This window comes from Bubalus kerabau, chromosome 4 (assembly GCF_029407905.1).
Source record: "Bubalus kerabau isolate K-KA32 ecotype Philippines breed swamp buffalo chromosome 4, PCC_UOA_SB_1v2, whole genome shotgun sequence".
Lineage (NCBI taxonomy): Eukaryota > Metazoa > Chordata > Mammalia > Artiodactyla > Bovidae > Bubalus > Bubalus kerabau.
The window spans coordinates 36301227-36323347 of NC_073627.1; the positions used below are offsets into that span (position 1 = coordinate 36301227).

Here is a 22121-nt window from a genome sequence, read left to right on the forward strand (position 1 = left end):
TGAACATCAAAAGATTAGTGTCAACTAGAGAAAAAACAGTTCTCTCTAATGGACTTAGCACTTTTCTGTGTATAGGAAGATGCAAGAGTCTGGGCTTATTGAAATTATTCTCTTGATATGCATCTTAACTAGGAACCAGTATCCTGTTTTTCTCCATCCTAAATCTCAGAGTGCACAGTCTTGGGTGGCTGCAGTGGCTGATGATGTGATGGCCACAGGATCCTTTGTTTACTGATATGGCAGGGGACATTCTTTGTCCACAGAACCTAATTTTTAAAGGGGCGCTTGCAAGTTAACAATGAGAAGAGCAACCAATAGGAAAGGAGCAGAGGTTAATGGTGGACGGAAAACAAACAGCTGTACCCTGGTGCAACTGTGGTGGGATGGAAGCAGGTCAGACTTGTCACCCAATCAGAGCTGTCCTTTCAAAAGAAACAGATTCAAGTTACGTGAGCTTTTTGTTTTCTCCTGCCACGCATGTGGGAGAAGAGGCAAATGCCTAGTGATGCTGTCTTAACAGAAACCTGACTGATAAGGAAGCCCAGTAGTGGTCGTGCTCTATATGGAACAGCAGTATTTATTTCCAGGGGCTGTCATAACCCACTGGGTGGCACAGAAATATGTTATGTCACAGTTCTGGAGTCACATGTCTGAGATCAAGCTGACTCATTGGAAAAGACCCTGATGATGGGAAAGATTGAAGGCAGGAGGAGAAGGGGACGACAGAGGATGGGATGGTTGGATGGCATCACCGACTCAATGGACATGGTTTTAGGTGGACTCCAAGAGTTGGTGATGGACAGGGAGGCCTGGCATGCTGCAGTCCATGGGGTCACAAAGAGTCAGACCTGACTGAGCGACTGAACTGAACTGATGAGCGTGTGGGATCTTAGTTCCCTAACCAGAGATCGAACCTGAACCCCCTGCATTGCAAAGAACACACACCCCTGCCTTGCAGGGCAGATTCTTAACAACTGGACCCTTAGAGAAGTCCTAAGGGACTGCAATACACCAGGCCTCACTGTCCATCATCAACTCCCGGAGTTTACTCGAACTCATGTCCATTGGGTCGGTGATGCCATCCAACATCTCATCCTCTGTCATCCCCTTCTCCTCCTGCCTTCAACCTTTCCCAGCATCAGGGTCTTTTCCAGTGAGTCAGTTCTTCACATCAGGTGGCCAAAATATTGGAGTTTCAGCTTCAGCATCAGTCCTTCCAATGAATATTCAGGATTGATCTCCTTTAGGATGCACTGGTTTGATCTCCTTGCAGTCCAAGAGACTCTCAAGAGTCTTCTCCAATACCACAGTTCAAGAGCATCAATTCTTCGGCGCTCAGCCTTCTTCACAGTCCAACTCCCACATCGATACATGACCACTGGAAAAACCATAGCCTTGACTACACGGACCTTTGTTGGCAAAGTAATGTCTCTGTTTTTTAATATGCTGTCTAGTTTGGTCATAACTTTCCTTCCAAGGAGTAAGCATCTTTTAATTTCATGGCTGTAGTCACCATCTGCAGTGATTTTGGAGCCCCCCAAAAATAAAGTCTGACACTGTTTCCACTGTTTCCCCATCTATTTGCCATGAAGTGATGGGACCAGATGTCATGATCTTCGTTTTCTGAATGTTGAGTTTTAAGTCAACTTTTTCACTCTCCTCTTTCTCTTTCATCAAGAGGCTCTTTAGTTCTTCTTTGCTTTCTGGCATAAGGATGGTGTCATCTGCATATCTGAAGTTATTGATATTTCTCCCAGCAATCTTGATTCCAGCTTGTGCTTCCAGCCCAGCATTTCTCATGATGTACTCTGCATGTAAGTTAAATAAGCAGGGTGACAATATACAGCCTTGACGTACTCCTTTTCCTATTTGGAACCAGTCTGTTGTTCCATGTCCAGTTCTAACTGTTGCTTCCTAACCTGCATATAGATTTCTCAAGAGGCAGGTCAGGTGGTCTGGTATTCCCATCTTTTGAAGAATTTTCAACTGTTGTCATCCACACACAGTCAAATGTTTTGGTGTAGTCAATAAAGCAGAAGTAGATGTTTTTGTGGAACTCTCTTGCTTTTTTGATGATCCAGCAGATGTTGGCAATTTGATCTCTGGTTCCTCTGCCTTTTCTAAATCCAGCTTGAACATCTGGAAGTTCATATTTTGAATATTAACCCCTTATCAGACATATGGTTTGCAAATATAAAATTTTGATAGAAGATGGGAGACTCAGATTGATGCTTTAGTGAGTGTTTTCTACTTACAACTTTGTCAAAGCTAGCCTTATATTGAGGAGAAGGCAATGGCACCTCACTCCAGTACTCTTGCCTGGAAAATCCCATGGACGGAGGAACCTGGTCAGCTGCAGTCCATGGGGTCGCTAAGAGTCGGACATGACTGAGCAACTTCACTTTCACTTTTCACTTTCATGCATTGGAGAAGAAATGGCAACCCACTCCAGTGTTCTTGCCTGGAGAATCCCCAGGACGGGGAAGCCTGGTGGGCTGCCAACTATGGGGTTGCACAGAGTCCGACATGACTGAAGCAACTTAGCAGCAGCAGCAGCAGCCTTATATTGTGGAATAGAATCTGCTTTTTTTTTCAGCTCTAGGGGAAGAAGAAACATTTTCTTTTGTTATTTCTGAGATGCTATTCCCAGTAGTTTTTTGAGGCTACACATTGGAATGTCATTAGTTGGCACTGAGACCGGAAGGGGGAGGTATCTGAGAAGCTCAGCTTTAAACTTTTGCTTCCAATTTTTTCTGCAGGCTTTCTGGACACGTGTGCCGCTGACAACTAAAGCGTGGTTCACCAAGGTGAGCTTCACCACTGTGTAGGCCAGTGACTTCTGCACAGTTATTTTAACCATTTCAGATTTGGTGGCTTTGGGCTGTGGAATTTTGAGGAGAAAGGTTTTATGGGGAGAGGAGCTGTTTTTGAATATGTGATTTACACATCTTTTCTTTGTAGAATTTTTATAGAAATTGATTTGAAACCTGAGCTACCTTGAAATGTAAAAGTAAGAACCCTCTGTTGTTCAAAAATTGGCCAACGTAGAATAGGTTTGTCCCCAGAATCTTCTTCTGAATTTTGTTCAGAACTCTGTTCCTTTGAATTCGTGAAACCTGGTTTCTGTTTTCAGTTCCTAGTTCCACTTGATTGCTGTTATCTTGGCACTACTCTTTGTTTACCCAAGTTCTGACATTTTTACCCCAGAATTAATTACCCCAGATGGTCTGCTCTGCTGTGTTTTCCAAGCAAACAAAGTGAGCAGGAAATATGAACTTCCTGAGCCAGTTGGCTTCCCGCTTTAATATGAGGCTTTGCCTTTTACAAGTGTGTTTATCTTATGTCTAATTGTCTTATTTATAATTAACTATATATATAATATGTTTTATATGTATATATACACACACACAAGTATATAGGTTAGATCTAATTCTATTTTCTCTTTTTTTCCTTTTGAAATTGGGTCCTGATGTTTTGCCTTTTGCTTCCCCAAGGCTCCTTTGTAGAATCTTCCTGTTCAGTTTGAACTTCTGCATCCTTTCTGTCGAGGAGCTCCATGCTCAGAATAACTTCTCCACACCTGGAACTTTGGTCTAGGATTTCTTTTCACTTTTAGACACTTCCCTCATCACGACTAGCAGATGAGGTCTTATCAGCTTTCCTCCTTGGGTTTTTGCATAGCCAGGTCATCCAGTGACCGGATGTTTGCCTCTCTCCCCTCCCCCTATGCCCTCTCAGCACTGAATATACGGTTCTTTAGAGGATGTCACGCCTTCTCTAGGCCTTTTTCCTGGTGCAGTGACAGGAATCCTGGAAATGGCTGCCTTGAATGCAGGGGCCACTAAGATCTTGCCTCAACACTTAACCCAGCTCACCAGTAATAACCCACCAGCCTCCAGTCCTGAAACACTGCCTCTGCCCTGAGTGGAGTGGAGGGAGCCAGTCCTGATGCCTGGAAGCAGCCACCCTTCCTCCTCTCCAGATACAGGTACTCCCTGTATCAGGAAGAGAGCCTCCTGGAAACTGATCAATCTTTGTTTCCCTCTTTATTTTCTCCTCAGCCACCCACTTCTCTAGCCTCTCACTTTCAATCATTCATTAGACACTTACAAACACCAACCGTGTGCCCGGCAGTGCGTTAGATTACCATCAAGTCAGCAGTCATGGTGCTGCTGCTAAGTCGCTTCAGTCGTGTCCGACTCTGTGCGACCCCATAGACGGCAGCTCACCAGGCTCCCCCATCCCTGGGATTCTCCAGGCAAGAACACTGGAGTGGGTTTCCATTTCCTTCCCCAATGCATGAAAGTGAAAAGTGAAAGTGAAGTCGCTCAGTCGTGTGCGACTCTTAGCTACCCCATGGACTGCAGTCAACCAGGCTCCTCCGTCCATGGGATTTTCCAGGCAAGAGTAGTGGAGTGGGGTGCTATTGCCTTCTCCCCAGCAGTCACAGTAGAGAGTGCTAAATGCTGAAATAGGGCACAAAGCAAAGGTTTGGTTGTTTTCTGTTTGTTTTGTGTGTTGTTTTTTTTTTTAATATTATTGTTGTTCAGTTGCTAAGTTGTATCTGACTCTTTGCAGCCCCATGGAATGTAGCACGCCAGGCTTCCCTGTCCTTCACTATTTCCCTGAGTTTGCTCAAACCCACGTCCATTGTTGGTGATGCTGTCTAACCATCTCATCCTCTACTGTCCCCTTCTCCTTTTGCCTTCAATCTTTCCCACCATCCAGGTCTTTTCCAATAATTTTGTTTATTTACTTTTGGCTGTGCTGAGTCTTCGTTGCTGCACAGGCTTTCCTCTCTTTGTAGCGAGAGAAGGCCCTTCTTTAGTTGCAGTATGCAGGCTTCTCATTGCTGTGTCTTCTCTTGTTGCAGAGCACGGGCATCCTGGATCAGGGATCAAACCCGTGTCTCCTGTGTTGGCAGGCAGATTCTTTAGCACTGAGCCATCAGGGAAGCCAGTTAATTTTATATTTTGATCGTACCAGGTGGCATGCAGGATCTTAGCTCCCTGACCAGAAAGCAAATCTTCCTCCCTGCAGTGAAAGTGTGGAGTCTTAACCATTGGCCCACCATCAAAGTCCCAGTAAAGACTTCAAGTCTGTAAAAGGAAGCTCGGTGAGGGATCCACAGAAAAGTCACTTCAGCTGAATTTTGATGGATTGTTTGCAGTTCAGCAGTGAACAGTCTCCATTCTGCCTCAATTGCATCAGAGGACTTCTAGCAGGGGAAGTAGACTTGGTCAGATCCTCAGTAGAAGAACCTGGCAGACACCACCTTAAGTTGGTGATCAAATAAACATGCCAGTGTTGTTACTGGTACTGGTGCCAGTGCCTCTTGATATGATGCACTGAGAAAACAGCAACATTTCTGTGATATTTCTACCAAAAATGTATCACCTGAATGTAATTATGAAGACACATGGGACTAACCAGATGGAGGGGCATCCTACAAAATAGCTGGTCAATGTTAGGAAGGCATTGAAAGACTGAGAAACTCTTCCAGTTAAAGTGGGTGAAAGAGACGTGGCAACTGAATATGATGCGTGATCCAGGATTTTCTTTTATAGTGGACATCACGGGGACAATTGGCAAAATCTGAATATTATTTGAAGCTTATATTATGATATCAGTGTGGAATTTCCTGTCTTGAGACTTACACTGTGGTTATGGAAAACAAGATGTGGTTATGCATCTTGTTTTTAAGAACTAGACATTGAAATATTCAGAGGTAAAGGGGCATCATGTCTGCAACTTAATCTCAAACAGTAGAGGAAAAAAAAAGGGTGTGGAGGGGGAGAGAGGGAACGAGGGAGAGGGGTAAGGAGGGAAGAAAGAGATACAAAGCAAATGTAGTAATATTAACATTTGGGGAAATCTGGGTGAAGAATACAAAGGAATTCTTTGTACTGTCCTTGCAACTTTTGTATTGTTCTTGCAACTTTTCTGTAAATTTGAAATTATGTCTCCCCCACCCACCAATTTTTTAATTGTCAGAGTCCTACAAAGAGGGCAGACAATTTTGCCTTCCTGTGACCAGTCCTTAGGCCTAGGAACCTATGAACATGAGGATACAAGGCAGTTACTCTTGGGCTTGCAGAAACAGGATTCCATGCAAACAGTCTTTTTTTTTTTTGACTTGTGTGTGGGAATCTTAGTTCCCTGACCAGGGATTGAACCCAGGACCCTGACAGTGAAAGCACCCGGTCCTAACCACTGGACCACCAGGGAATTCCCTCCATTCACCCACTGATGGACATTTAGGTTGCTTCCAATTTTTGGCAATTATAAATCATGCTGCTATAATTAAATGCAAGTTTGTGTATGGGCATAAGTTTTCAGTTCATTTGGGTAAATACCTAGGTGTGTATCTGCAGGATCATATGGTAACAGTAAATTTAGTTTAGTAAGAAATTTTCAAACTGTCTTCTGAAGTGGTTGCACCATTCTGCATTCCCACCAACAATGAAGGAGAGTTCCTGTTACTCCACACCACTGCCAACATTTGATACTGTGGAAATTACCAGGTGGCCCAGAAATTCCACTATTTACATTCCCTAGAAAACTGAAAACATTATGTATGAAAACTTACATATTCATGTTTATAGTAAAATTATGCATGAGAGCCCAAAGTCCCAAATGTCCAGCAGCTTACAAATAGATAAATAAAATATATCATATCCATGCAGTGAAATATTATTCAGTCATAAACCAGAATGAAATAGTGACATACTTTATAATATGAACAAACCTTGAAAGCATTATGCTAAATAAAAGAAGCGAGATACAGAAGGTCACATATTGTATGATTCCATTTAACTGAATTGCCCAGAATAGACCATCCATAGAAAGTAGATTAGTAGTTGCCAGGGACTGGGCAGGGAATGCGCAGTGATTTGAGTGGTAAAAATGTTCTAGAATTGAATAGTGGTGATTGTTGCACAACATAAATATACTAAAACTACCAACTTGTACACTTTTAAATGGCAAATTTTATGGTATATGGATTTTATCTTAAAAAATAATTAAAAAAAAAGAAAAGAAAAATAAATAAATAAATAAAAGAGACTCATGGAGACTCACTCCTGGGCAGAGATAGGCTGAGTCCTAATCAAGGAGATTTCAACATCTTCCCAGCTGGATTTCAGAACTGCTATGAACCAGTGACTCCTGTGTGCCTCTCATATCTCTCCTTTTTATTTTAAAATTATTTATTTATTCTTTTCAGCTGCACATTGCAGCATATAGGATTTTAGTTCCCCTACCAGGGATCGAACCCTTGCCCCCTACAGTGGGAGCAAGGAGTCTTAACCAATGGACCACCAGGGAAGTCCCTTATGTCCTTCCTTTTTAAACGGTAATGTGTACCATGGTTATCCTTTGACTGTCCCACCCTTGTATCCTGGGTGTGCGGGGGATGATCACTTGTCTCTTTAGCTCACAGGTGTCCAGGAGATGTACTTAGGGAATTACATCCTAAGAGCCTCATCTATTCTTGGACTTGATTTAGATGGCGTGTTGGTTTCTAGGACTGCCATAACAAAGGACCAAATACTGGATGGTTTAAACAACAGAGATTTTCTCACACTTCTGGAGACTAGAGCCAAGATCAAGGTATACACAGGTTTGGTTTCTTCTGAGATCTTCCTACTTGGTTTGCTGGTGGTCACCTTCTCTGTGTCTTCATGTGGTCTTTCTTCTATGCATACACAACCCTGATGTCTCTATTCCTAGTCTCTTCTTATAAGGATACCAGTCAGTTCATGTAGGGCCCACCCTATAACCTCATTTTAATTTAATCACCTCTTTAAAGACCCTGTCTCCAAGCATAGTCACTTTCTGAGGTACTGAGAATTAAGGCTTTAACACATGAATTTGGGGGGAAACAAAACTCAGTCCATAACATCAGGCAAATGTATTGCAAAATTCTGAACATTCATAATTTCCTGATGCCTCACCAGGTGACCAGGTAACCAGGTGTACCAGTGGAGTCTGGCTGGTTTAGTTCCTGCCACAAGTTCCTCTTCTGGACCTCCCCTCTCTGTGACCTAGTGACACTCTAATGCACCAGTAAATCCCCTCATGCCTTTTGCTTGTGGGCTCCACCCTGACCCCAATAATGACATTTGCCCCCAGGTCCTCACACTCTCTCAGCTGTCCATCTGCTCACTTGAGCCTGTTCCCAAGGTCTTCTTCCCACATGTCATGCCATGTCCCCCTCTTCTAGGACCTCTAATTTATTTTTTTTAATATTTGGGTTTTTTGGGGTTTTTTTTTTTTTGCTGAACTGGGTCTTAGTTGCAGCATGTGAGATCTAGTTCCCTGACCCAAGGATTGAACCCAGGCCCCCTGCATTGGGAGCAAGGAGTCTTAGCCACCAGACCACCAGAGGATGTCCCATAGGGGCCTCTAATTTCTTTTGCCTCTCAAGCGGCATTGCCACAGCCAACTTGGAACAGTTCTTAAAAACCTCACAAGGGGGACTTAACTCCATCATTTATAACACAGCAAGATTCTGAAGTTTCAGCTGATTGATGTTGGAATGGGATGAGACTTTGGGGGGCCTTGGGATAGGTTAGCATATTTTGCTTGTTGGGGGAATGCAAATAATGTATGACCAGAAGGCAGACTCTGGTGACTTTAAAATATACCCACAAATTCTCTCTTTTTTTTTAATTTGGACACACTGTGTGGCATATGGGATCTTTGTTCCCCAACCAGGGATCTAACCTGTGCCCCCTGCAGTGGAAGCATGGAGTCTTAACTACTGGACCACCAAGGAAGTTCCCCCACAAATTCTTGATACTCTTTCCCTCAATAGGTAGATCTTAACTCCCCTCCCCTTGAGTGTGGGGTGAACCTAGTGACTTGCTTCCAACCGATAGAACTATGATGGAAGTGATGGAGGATTTCTCCCAAGACTAGGTCATAAAAGGCACTGGAGCTTCCTCCTCGTTGCTCTCTTCAATGGCTCTCTGTCAGAGAAGGCAGTGGCACCCCACTCCAGTACTCTTGCCTGGAAAATCCCATGGATGGAGAAGCCTGGAAGGCTGCAGTCCATGGGGTCACTGAGGGTTGGACATGACTGAGTGACTTCACTTTCACTTTTCACTTTCATGCATTGGAGAAGGAAATGGCAACCCACTCCAGTATTCTTGCCTGGAGAATCCCAGGGACGGGGGAGCCTGGTGGGCTGCCATCTATGGGGTCACACAGAGTTGGACACGACTGAAGCGACTTAGCAGCAGCAGCAGTAGGGGTAGCTAGCCCTGAAGCAGCACATGAAGAAGCCCTTGTGGGAAGGAACTGAGGCTTCCTGCCAGCAGCCCTACCAGTGAACCATATTAGAAGTGGATCCTCCAGCCCCAGTCAAGCCTTCAGATGACATCAGCAGACTTCAGATGACTCATCTGACATCCTGACTGTCATGTCATGAGAGAACCTGAGCAAGAACAATTCAGCTAAGTTGCTCCCAGATTCTTGACCCCAGAAAGCATGCGAGATAATAAATATTTATTATTTTAAGTGGCTAAATTTGGGGGTAATTTGTTATCCAGCAATAAACAATACACCAGGTCTTTATCAAAAGAGGAAAATTATATATAGACTGGAATAGTGGCCCCCATATTTATTTAGATTACCTCCCTAGCCTCTGTGGGCACTTGAGTGAATGACTCCTACAGAATTACAGAATCACTTTCTCTAATTAGATTTTATCTCTTTCTAAGGCAGTGGTCATGACACACCTATGTTTTATGTCCCTTCCCTTCCCCAGGATGACTGATTCAATAAATTCTCCCACAAACCCTTGCTAGCTACCCGTGGGAGGAGCGTGAGGAGGACCCTGAGTAGGGGTTTGTGGAATGTCTGTTCTGCCTAATTGTCAAGACACTGCATTAGGTTCTTTGTTCAGAATATTTGCTTGAAGCTAGGTTAGAAATTCCACAGTGCTAGTCAGGTAGGGTAAAGATAGGAATCTTTTTTAAAAAAAGCTCAAATAAAATAGATATCAGGCATATATATTAGGTTGAATCATATGAAATTGTCAATATTTAACTGCTGAAACAATGATATCATATGGTTCAATAATAACACATATATATATTTTTTAACATATCCAATCCACTCACAATTTGTCCCTGAACTCCTCCAGCTTGCTGGCATCAGGGCTCTAGCTGGAGGGATATAACGTGATATGGATCAGTCATACAAGGCCAGCAAAATGCAAGATATCTAAATCCCAATAGTCTCGGCCATCACTGCTGCCTAAACCAGAGGCCACATGTCTTTCTGAGCCTGGGTTTAGAGCACACATGTGTAACTTGTCTTTTAACCACAAGGCCTGATCCTACTGTTTTCCTTTCTTGCTCTGTGTCAGTCTTGTTGTTACAGAGTGGTGGGCATGGGAGATGGAGTAGAAAGCTGTAACATCCAGAGAGTCAGGGAGGTAAGTTAGGGGTGGTGATGGAGGAGTTTCAGGTGGTGGAGGTGGAGGTGGTGGTGGAGGAGCTGGTGAAGGTGGTGGTGGTACAGTTTGAGTTGATGCTGATGGTACCCAGACACAGGGCTTTTTGAGTTCTCAGTCATCTGAGCTGGACACTGCAGGTGGGATTGCTGCTGGGGGCACAACCATACCCTCTATTGTGCTCTCCTTGTTTAACCTGCTTCTTTACCCTTGGGTCATTTTGCTTTTGAACCCTTCACTATGAGTAAACCATCAAGTTCAATAGTGATATCTCTCTCCTGATGACTCTCCAGCTACTAATAACAAATGTTAGGGCAGAGGTAACAAAGTTGAAAGAAGTTTAGCTCCCAGAGGTGTTTGCCTGTTTACAAGTGTGCTTGCTGGGGGGAGAGATGGGCAGGCTTGAGGACCAAAGTATGCCGAAAGGCCCCTCGGCAGAAAGAACTGGGAAACACACTTGTTCATCCTCCCTTCCTCTCCTTCTCCAAGCTCTTGTCTTGTCTCAACAACTGCTGGACATGAAAAATAAGAGACAATTTATTCTACATCATCTAAGCTGTAGGAAAGGCAGGAACAAGGACGAGGTGTGCAGAGCTGGCCTAAAGTCCTCCCTCTCTAATTCCTTGCAGTGATGAGGGCCAACCTACTTCAGTGTTTGGAGAGGGGAAGGATGAGGAGGCAGATTTAGAGGAATAAACAGGACTTGGAGCCAAGGATGCCTTCTTTTTCTCAGGGTCCAGGACTTCCTCCTGGCTGACAGTTGTGTTGGAGGTAGCCAGCTCACTCACAGATTCATGTTCGGAGCTGGAACTGCTGCTGCTGCTGGCGGGATGGCTCAGAATCAGACACCAGAACTTTCCATGGTTGAAGTAGCAGAGGACTGCTGGGAAAGGACAAGGAGAAAGGGGAGAGGAAAGTCAGAGATTGGGAGGAACAAGTGGAAAGCAAAGTGAGGCCAAGGGGAAGAAAAGTCCCTAAGAACCTATCCCTGGGGATTGACAGCCCTCTCCCTCCACACTTTTTCTGCCCCGACCCACCTGTGTTCCCGCTTCCCAGGGTCCTCTGGGCCACTCACCACAGATGACATACAGGATAAACACCAGCCAACCAATGAAGTAGCTCCAGCAGAGGGGGATTGATAAATTCTTTCTCAACTCAAAGAGCCAGACGTTAACAGGGAACAGTATGAGGGTGAAGAAAACGAAGAAAGCTAGGAGACAAAAGGGTGTAAGGGGGTCTTATTTTCACTTGAGAATTCCAAAAGCATTCTTCCTCACCTGCTGAACTACAGTCACAAACCACAACCTCCATCAGCACACACAGAGCACGCAGTCCCAGAGGTTCATGGGAATTGACCTCTCCACCTCCACCCTACCAGTGACCAGGAATCAATGGAACTCAGTTCTCAGTCAACAGCTACTAGCTCTGTTCTCCCACCACCCACAAACCCAGACCCCACTCCCAAAGAAAGGAAGAGGAAGAAGTGCCAGGAAGATGTGTGTTAGGAGAAACTAAGGACCTTTTCCAGAGCTAGAGGGCACCTTCACAGAAGCTCATGACAGTCCCAATCCAGCCGAAAAAGGGCAATTTCTGAAGACCAGGTATGTACGGCAGGTGCAACCAGATGGTGAGGATGATGCCCAGCCCCAAGGCCAGGCAGAAGGTAATCTTGGCCACCCCAAAAGCTGGGTGATTTGTCCACAGCTTAAAACTGTCTAGGGAAAATGAGAAAACAGGATGAACTAAAGATTTGCAAAAGACAAAATATAATCGAATGAGCAAATACAAGGAAACAACCAGACAATGCACATTTGAGATAACAATAATAAAATATCATTTTCACTTATTAAATAGGCAAAGATTCTTGATATGGAGATTGTGTGAAAACCCCAACCATATGAAAACAAATGCCTCAAAGGAGAAGCTGGACAGACGACTTGAACTGCAGTTCTCAAAAAAAATACCAATGTCCAATAAAAATGTGAGACTCAACAATAAAAACTGCAAATTAAATGTGATTTTTTTTGGTCTATCAAATTAGCAAAGATCAAAACAAAATTGATCATATCTAGTGTAAGAAAGGATTTAGAGAAAAGAGGTGCTTTCACACACCACTGGTAGGATCTCTGATGTGTGATCAGAGATGCTACCCAAATCTAAATTTTTAAGACCCTTTGCCCCAGTAATACATCCTCTTGGAATTTATGTTAAAGAAACAATCTAAGATATGCATTAAAATTTATGTACAGAGATCTTCTTTCCAAAATTATTTATATGTCTAACAAGAGAGCTGTTAAGTTATAAGGTACCCACACATTAGATTATTATGTGTTCATTAAAAACCATGATATGGGAGAAGGAAATGGCAACCCACTCCAGTATTCTTGCCTGGAAAAGTCCATGGACAGAGGAGCCTGGCTGGCTGCAGTCCATGGGGTTACATGACTGAGCATGTGTGCATGAGGGTGGAGGGTCACGGGTTGGTAGCAATAAACTGGTAGAACTAAAAAAAATAAATAAATAAATAAAAAATAAAAACCATGATATGATAGATCATTGTCTCCAGATAGAATCTAAGGAGGGAACCTGGAAGGTGAAAGGCTCACTTTAATCTGTTGTGTTTTTTGAATTTTCACTGTGTCCGTATACTATGTAATCAAGTACATTTTTAACATTGATATTTATAGAATAATTATTTTATGATACAAATAATATGCTTACCACTGAAAAGTGGAGTTTATAACACTGAGCATGTAAAATGATTACAACTTTGAAAAATTAAAATATATATTTGTTAAAACAAAAATAAAGCTACATATATATTTATTTGTATTTATTTTATATAGATACACAAAAGACTGGAAGTAAATCCATTACAATGTCAACTGTGATTATATCTGTGTGAAGAAATTTTAGGTGATTTTTATTTTCTTTCTTAAACTTTCTGCATTCTAACAATAATTGTGCAACTTTTTAAATTAAAAAAATAATATATTCATGTATTTAAAGTTAACAGTCATAACTTTTAAAAGAATATGAAAAAATATGCATGTGTATAACTGAATCACTTTGCTATAGAGCAGAAATTAACACATTTTAAATCAATTATACTTTGATAAAATAAAATTAAAAAAAATAATAAACAGTCATTGCTGACAAAGTTACAATGAAACAGCCTCTTCATACATTGTTAATGGAAGCATAAATTGTTTTCATACTTTTTGAAAGCAACATGGAAAATTTTATTAAAAAGCCTTACGATAGTTATAATCTTTGATCCATTAAACCCACTTTAGGAAATCTAGTCCAGAGATACTAAACACAGGAAAAACTTCATGATTAGTAAGCTTTGTTGGTCCTTTTTTCTTAAGTATGAAACTGGAAATAAATTTGCCAAGAATAGATAAATAAGATAGTCAAGTCACAATTAATAAATCTATTAAGTTGAATAGTATAGTCTTAATATGGGGTGTTTATTATATCTCATAAATTTTAAAATAATACAAAATAAGTAATAAAAATAATCTAAAAGATATAAAATAGTTTGTGAATAATCAATATAACTATGTGAAAATTACTCAAAACGTGTTCAATTTTTTTAAAAAGAAGGCTGGAAAAAAATTGAGTGCTGCATAAACATCCAGTAGTGACTGTCTTTGAGTAACCTATAGAACAAAAACTCATGTAGTTGATTACGTTTCTGAGCCAGACACATATGAGTTATGATTGTAAACCTGCCATTATTAGGTTGTTATGTATGAATTTGCTCAGGTGAAAAGAGGTCAAAAATTGGCCCTGTCTTGTGGTTCAGCCTAATAGCTTTATGATCTTGAGCAAGGTAACCTGAGTCTCAGTTTCCTCATCTGTAATATGAGGATAATTATCCCTAGCTCTTAGAGTTGATAGGGGATTAACTTAAGCAAATAGAATAAGGTTGCAAATAATGATAGCTTTTGTTGCCCCACATTTATTGGAATAAGGATGTATTACTTTCATGGTGGGGCTTCCCTGGTGATTCAGTGGTAAAGAACCTGCCTGCTAATGCAGGAGACTGTCTGCAATGAAGGAAACACAGGGTCGATCCCTAGGCTGGGAAGATCCCCTAGAGACAGAAATGGCAGCCCCCGCCCCCAACCCCACCCAGTATTCTTGCCTGGAAAATCCCTTGGACTGAGGAAGCCTGGTGGGTTACAGTTCATGGGGTCTCAAGAGTTAATCACAACTTAGCAACTAAAGCACCACCACTTTCATAATGAAAGTAAATAACGGCTGTGTAACTTTTTTTCTTAATGTGGAGCTTTTTTTGAAGCTTTCATTGAATTTGTTACAGTATTGCTTCCGTTATCTGTTTTGATTTTTTGGCTGCCAGGCACATGGGATCTTAGCTCCCATTGACCAGGGATGGAACTTGCACCCCTGCATTGGAAGGCAAAGGCTTAACCACTGGACTGCCAGGGAAGTCGTCTATGGCTGTGTAACTTTAAAAAAAAAAAAAAAGTTAATAAGGTCAAGAAGTGAAATTCGGGGATCCAAAGTTCTGGTTTTCCACAAATGTTGAGAAAGGGGACCCAAACTTGGGAGGTGAGAGGACAGCAGAGGTGAAATTAACAAGAATAGGAAATGGAGTAGCTCCAAGAACTCTGGGAAGGAGGAAAGAGCAAGGTAACCAGAGGTGGAAACACAGAGCTGGCCCAGAAGAGCAAAAGCCTGTGGCTGGGGAAGAACAGCGGTGAGAACGTGGGCCTGCAGGAGAGCATCCTGAGGACTCCTCAAGCTCTGGGTCCGAAAGCCCTGAGGAAGGAAATTCCCAACCCCCTAGGGCTCTTCTCCCAGGATAATAGTGAATTGTGTCATTAATGAGTGATTCACAAACCCCCAGAATCCAAGTCCCTCACAATATTTCTGTAAGCACAGACTTGGCTGCGAGCCTTCCCACTGGGGCAGGAGAAGTGGTTTGCCCAACTGAGGAGGAACAATGATCCCTGGGGAGGGGGGGGGGTCTCAGGGCCAGTAGAACCATCTTACTGGTCAAAAAAAGTGGGGCTGACCAGAGGGAAGGGCCAAGAATACTGGGGTACAGAGGTCGAGGCCAAGGCAAGGGGCTCCTCCTGGAGCCCCTGGGGTGGGATGAGAGTAAGGGTCTCACCTTTCCCATTCTGAGTTGGAATAGCTCTTGGATTTGTAGATATGCAGGAGCCCCAGGGACATTATGTGAACTGACGTGTAGATTTTGGTGGTGACGTTCATGGGCCAGTGCTGGTAGAAACGGATCCTCTCGAAGCATAGCCATTTCTTGGAGAAGACCATGACCACCAGCATGATGAAGGCGAGCAGGCTGAGCTCTGAGGCCAACACCTGCGCTATCCAGCGGGAGCTGTGTGTGATCCTGCACTGCAGGAGCAGTGGAGAAACCCTGTGGAGCTTCACGCTGTGGTCCTTAATTACCGGCCAGTTACTGTCACGGGTGGAGACACAGTTCTCCACCCCTTCCTCTTGTCCCGGGCTCACCGCCACCCCATCCTGCTTTCCAGCCCTCCCAGCCCTTTCCAGGCTTCTGATGTTCATCACTTTCTCCTCCTGACCCAGGGAATTCATCCCTAATGTTCCCTGTCGCCATCTTGAGTACTCCCTGACTCTGCTTCTATCCTCCACCCCATCTCCCCCTTCCCTTGCCAGTGTCAGTTGTCCTTCATCATTTAAATATTTTCATCAGGCAGAGCAGTGGCCACCACAGCACCTGGCGTCTGGAAAAGAACAACCCATTCAGCAGGAGAGGGCCCCTAACTGCCATGGAATATTCCTTTGTGGAGGGAGGGGGGGCATCAACTCGGGGAAGGGGCCCACAGCTTCAGCTCTTTCTGGAAACCCTGCTCCTCTGGGGCCTCAACTCAGAACTGTGCGTGTGATGCCTCCTTCCTCTAAGAGCCCTGGTCGCTGAGGGTCTCCTTTGCTCTTCCCACATCCTCTGCCCTAACCCCACCCCCAAGTACTCGCGGATGGAGCAGGAGAAGGGGAGGAGCTTATCCCCAGGGAGACGGTTGGATATGCCTCCCACAGGTGTCACCAACCTTCTCCCTACGTCCCCCACCTTTACTCACTTCTGGTCCACAGTTCCCACCCCTTCCCCTCTTTTTACTTCCCCCCCCCTTTTTTTTTCCTCAGCACCAGAGGGGAAAGACACAGGACCAGGAGGGGCCATGAGAGTGTTATACAGTCTGAGATTTTCCTAAGCTGCCTTTTGAGCTGTAGGAAAATAAATCTGAGTGACCTGAGGCAGCCTGATCACTGTGGCTTCCAGACCTCAGTTAGCGCCTGGAATTCTTGTGAAGAACAAGCCTTTCAAATTCAGGCTGTGAGTCTGAATCCCATCAGAGTTGATTCACTTTGTGAAGAGAGTGATACACATGGTTAAGAACAAAGGCTTTCGGTCCAGCAACCCAAGAGATGAATTAGGGGTCTTCCTCTTAATGGCTTTATGAACCTGGAAGAATCATATAGCTTCTTTTTGTGTCTTAGTTTACTCATCTGTAACATGGGACAATACTTGTCTAGATTTGGTTTGAGTATTGAATAAGATAATGAACAAAAAGCAATCTTTTGTTCATAGTAAATTCCCAGAAAGTGGAGATATTATTTTTAAATATTTATTTATCTTATTTATTTATTTGGCTGTTCCTGGCCTTAGCTGCAGCATATGGGATCAAGTTCCCTGACCAGGGATTGAACCCTGGCCCCCTGCATTGGGAGCACAGAGTCTTAGCCAGCTGGATCACTAGGGAAGGCCAAAGCAACATCATTATTGTTATTGTTTTCATTATTTTGCACTCTCACCAGCAAGCATAGAAGAAAGAGCAAAAACATAGAGGTGTTTAGCAGGCATCCTTGCTGACGAGTGACTGCAAATGATGGAATGCAACTGAAATTAATTTAAGCCAAAGGGGAGTTAATTATAGATCATGAGGTCATGTACACAGCTGGAACTCAGAATAATTAGAATCACGAATTCAAATCCTGTGAGGAATCTTCCTCTGTGTCTTAATCCATTCAGTCAGCTACAACAAAATACCATAGAGTTGTTCAGTCGCTTAGTCATGTCCGACTCTTTGAAACCCTGTGGACTGCAGCACACCAGGCTTCATAGACTGTAGAATTTATAAACAACAGAAACTTATTTCTCATAGTTTTGGAGGCTGGAAGTCCAAGATCATGGTGCCACACAACCCAACTGGCATATTTGGGCGATAGCCCAATTCCAGGTCACAGACTTCTTGCTGTGCCCTCAGGTGAAGCTAGGGATCCCTGTTGGGTCTTTTTTATAAGGATGTTAATCCTATTCATTAAAGTGGAGCCTCCCACCTCCTCAAACCTTCACCTTGTGGGTTACTTTCCCAAAATATGAATTTGGGGGACACAAATATTCAGATCACAAACTTGGACTCTGGTCTTGCTCCTCCTTGAGCATCTTTTTTAAAAAAATGTATTTTTTTTATTAATGCATTTATTACTTTTGGTTGTGCTGGGTCTTCATTGCTGCTCCAGGGCTTTCTCTAGTTGTGGCGAGCGGGGGTTTCTCGTTGCAGTGGCTCGTCTTGCTGCGCAGACCACAGGCTCCAGACACACAGATGTATCAGCAGTTGTGGCACATGGGCTTAGCTCCTCTGCAGCACATGGAATCTTCCTGAACCAGCGATCAAACCTGTGTTCCCTCTACTGGCAGGTGGATTCTTATTCACTGTGCCACCAGGGAAGTCCCTCCCTGATATTTTTTCTTTCTCTGGAAACCACCCTCCTCCTTTTCTTTCATCCACATGATGAAAAATGTGGCCCTTACACCCCACATAGTCCATCTTAAACCTTTAGCTGCTAGAGCAAAGATCGCTCCATTCCAAGCCCAAATATTCTCTGGCCCTGCCAGGGACGAGTACCATCCCATTAACCATGGTCAGTTCAGTTCAGTTCAGTTCAGTCACTCAGTCGTGTCCGACTCTTTGGAACCCCAGGAATCGCAGCACACCAGCCCTCCCCGTCCATCACCAACTCCCAGAGTTCACCCAGACTCATGTCCTGGGTAATGTCGGTGATGCCATCCAGCGATCTCATCTTCTGTCGTCCCCTTCTCCTCCTGCCCTCAATCCCTCCCAGCATCAGGGTCTTTTCCAATGAGTCAACTCTTCCCATGAGGTGGCCAAAGTATTGGAGTTTCAGCTTCAGAATCAGTCCTTCCGATGAACACCCAGGACTGAGCTCCTTTAGAATGGACTGGTTGGATCTCCTTGCAGTCCAAGAGACTCTCAAGAGTCTTCTCCAACACCACAGTTCAAGAGCATCAATTCTTCGGTGCTCAGCCTTCTTCACAGTCCAACTCTCACATCCATACATGACCACAGGAAAAACCATAGCCTTAACTACACAGACCTTTGTTGGCAAAGTAATGTCTCTGTTTTTTAATATGCTGTCTAGTTTGGTCATAACTTTCCTTCCAAGGAGTAAGCGTCTTTTAATTTCATGTCTGCAGTTACCATCTGCAGTGATTTTGGAGCCCCCCAAAAATAAAGTCTGACACTGTTTCCACTGTTTCCCCATATATTTCCCATGAAGTGTTAGGATCAGATGCCATGATCTTCATTTTCTGAATGTTGAGCTTTAAGCCAACTTTTTCACTCTCCTCCTTCACTTTCATCAAGAGGCTTTTTAGTTCCTCTTCACTTTCTGCCGTAAGGATGGTGTCATCAGCATATCTGAGGTTACTGATATTTCTCCCAACAATCTTGATTCCAGCTTGTGCTTCTTCCAGTCCAGCGTTTCTCATGATGTACTCTGCATATAAGTTAAATAAGCAGGGTGACAATATACAGCCTTGAAGTACTCCTTTTCCTATTTGGAACCGGTCTGTTGTTTCCTGTCCAGTTCTAATTGTTGCTTCCTGATCTACATACAGGTTTCTCAAGAGGCAGATCAGGTGGTCTGATATTCCCATCTCTTGAAGAATCTTCCACAGTTTATTGTGATCCACATAGTCAAAGGCTTTGGCATGATCAATAAAGCATAAATAGATGTTTTTCTGGAACTCTCTTGCCTTTTCAATGATCCAGCGGATGTTGGCAATTTGATCTCTGGTTCCTCTGCCTTTTCTAAATCCAGCTTGAACATCTGGAAGTTCACAGTTCACATACTGCCGAAGCCTGGCTTGGAGAATTTTGAACATTACTTTACTAGCGTATGAGATGAGTGCAATTGTGCAGTAGTTTGAGCATTCTTTGGCATTGCCTTTCTTTGGGATTGGAATGAAAACTGACCTTTTCCAGTCCTGTGGCCACTGCTGAGTTTTCCAAATTTGCTGGCATCTTGAGTGCAGCACTTTCACAGCATCATCTTTCAGGATGTGAAATAGCTCAACTGGAATTCCATCACCTCCACTAGCTTTGTTCGTAGTGATGCTTTCTAAGGCCCACTTGACTTCATGTTCCAGGATGTCTGGCTCTACGTGAGTGATCACACCATTGTGATTATCTGGGTCGTGAAGATCTTTTTTGTACAGTTCTTCTGTGTATTCTTGCCACTCTTCTTAATGTCTTCTGCTTCTGTTAGGGTCCTACCATTTCTGTACTTTATCGAGCCCGTCTTTGCATGAAATGTTCCCTTGGTATCTCTAATTTTCTTGAAGAGATCTCTAGTCTTTCCCATTCTGTTGTTTTCCTCTATTTCTTTGCACTGATAGCTGAGGAAGGCTTTCTTATCTCTCCTTGCTATTCTTTGGAACTCTGCATTCAGATGCTTATATCTTTCCTTTTCTCCTTTGCTTTTTTCTTCTTTTCACAGCTATTTGTAAGGCCTCCCCAGACAGCCATTTTGCTTTTTTGCATTTCTTTTCCATGGGGATGGTCTTGATCCCTGTCTCCTGTACAGTGTCACAAACCTCCATCCATAGTTCATCAGGTACTCTATCTATCAGATCTAGGCCCTTAAATCTATTTCTTACTTCCACTGTATAATCAGAAGGGATTTGATTTAGGTCATACCTGAATAGTCTAGTGGTTTCCCCTACTTTCTTCAATTTAAGTCTGAATTTGGCAATACGGAGTTCATGATCTGAGCCACAGTCAGTTTCTGGTCTTGTTTTTGCTGACTGTATAGAGCTTCTCCATCTTTGGCTGCAAATATAATCAGTCTGATTTCATGTTGACCACCTGGTGATGTCCATGTGTAGAGTCTTCTCTTGTGTTGTTGGAAGAGGGTGTTTGCTATGACCAGTGCGTTCTCTTGGCAAAACTCTATTAGCCTTTGCCCTGCTTCATTCCGTACTCCAAGGCCAAATTTGTCTGTTCCTGCAGGTGTTTCTTGACTTCCTACTTTTGCATTCCAGTCCCCTATAATGAAAAAGACATCTTTTTTGGGTGTTAGTTCTAAAAGGTCTTGTAGGTCTTCATAGAACCATTCAACTTCAGCTTCTTCAGCGTTACTGGTTGGGGGATAGGCTTGGATTACTATGATACTGTCTAAGGTAAGAAGCAGCAGCTGCACTTTGCTGGAGCAGCCGTGAAGAGATACCCCACATCTAAGGTAAGAGAAACCCAAGTAAGACGGTAGGTGTTGCGAGAGCACATCAGAGGGCAGACACACTGAAACCATAATTACAGAAAACTAGCTAATCTGATCGCACGGACCACAGCCTTGTCTAACTCAATGAAACTAAGCCATGCCATGTGGGGCCACCCAAGATGGATGGGTCATGGTAGAGAGGTCTGACAGAATGTGGTCCACTGGAGAAGGGAATGGCAAACCACTTCAGTATTCTTGCCTTGAGAACCCCATGAACAGTATGAAAAGGCAAAATGATAGGATACTGAAAGAGGAACTTCCCAGGTTGGTAGGTGCCCAATATGCTGCTGGAGATCAGTGGAGAAATAACTCCAGAAAGAATGAAGGGATGGAGCCAAAGCAAAAACAATACCCAGCTGTGGATGTGACTGGTGATAAAAGCAAGGTCCGATGCTGTAAAGAGCAATATTGCATAGGAACCTGGAATGTCAGGTCCATGAATCAAGGCAAATTGAAGTGGTCAAACAGGAGATGGCAAGAGTGAACGTCGACATTCTAGGAATCAGCAAACTAAAATGAACTAGAATGGGTGAATTTAACTCAGATGACCATTATATTTACTAATGTGGGCAGGAATCCCTCAGAAGAAATGGCATAGCCATCATGGTCAACAAGAGAGTCCGAAATGCAGTACTTGGATGCAATTCCAAAACTATAGAATGATCTCTGTTCGTTTCCAAGGCAAACCATTCAATATCACAGTAATCCAAGCCTATGCCCCCACCAGTAACCATGGTCAGGGTCACCCAAGTCTGAAGGCTGACCTACAAACTAATGACAGATAGGGAGCTGGTGGGCAAATTCCCTAGCTTCCTCAGTTACAGGTAGGAATAACTGTGAAGTGTGTTCTATGCCAGGAGGGACCAGTGTTGTGGGGAAGGGGCTGGCCCTACTAGGAATGAGAAATCATATGCAGCACAATACACTATGGAAGAATCTAGGCAATACAATGCTTCCTGAGAACTATAGCTCCCAGAAAAGTATGCCACAGATATGACACCATTTTTATAAAGATTATAAATAAGCACAACTAAGCCAAACATTGTTGAAACATACATTC

General features: G+C 43.4%; 1 protein-coding gene across 1 annotated transcript; it reads right to left on the reverse strand.

Annotated features, from left to right (window-relative positions):
• Positions 1–10827: 10827 nt before the first annotated feature.
• Positions 10828–16057, reverse strand: ODF4 (outer dense fiber of sperm tails 4). The gene is made up of 5 exons (XM_055579638.1): positions 15609–16057; positions 12004–12173; positions 11538–11672; positions 11110–11345; positions 10828–10842 (listed from the first exon to the last, which is right to left on the reverse strand). The coding sequence occupies exons 1-5, from the start codon at positions 16055–16057 to the stop codon at positions 10828–10830; spliced, it is 1005 nt and encodes a 334-aa protein (XP_055435613.1).
• Between the last annotated feature and the right edge of the window lie 6064 nt (positions 16058–22121).

Coding starts and splice junctions, on each gene's coding strand:
- ODF4 (XM_055579638.1), bottom strand. CDS start 16,057: ATGAATTCCCTGGGTCAGGAGGAGAAAGTGATGAACATCAGAAGCCTG. Junction 11,673..12,003: donor TGTCATGAGCTTCTGTGAAG/GTGCCCTCTAGC, acceptor TTTGTCTCCTAG/CTTTCTTCGTTTTCTTCACC. Junction 11,346..11,537: donor TATCCTGTATGTCATCTGTG/GTGAGTGGCCCA, acceptor GTCCTTTCCCAG/CAGTCCTCTGCTACTTCAAC.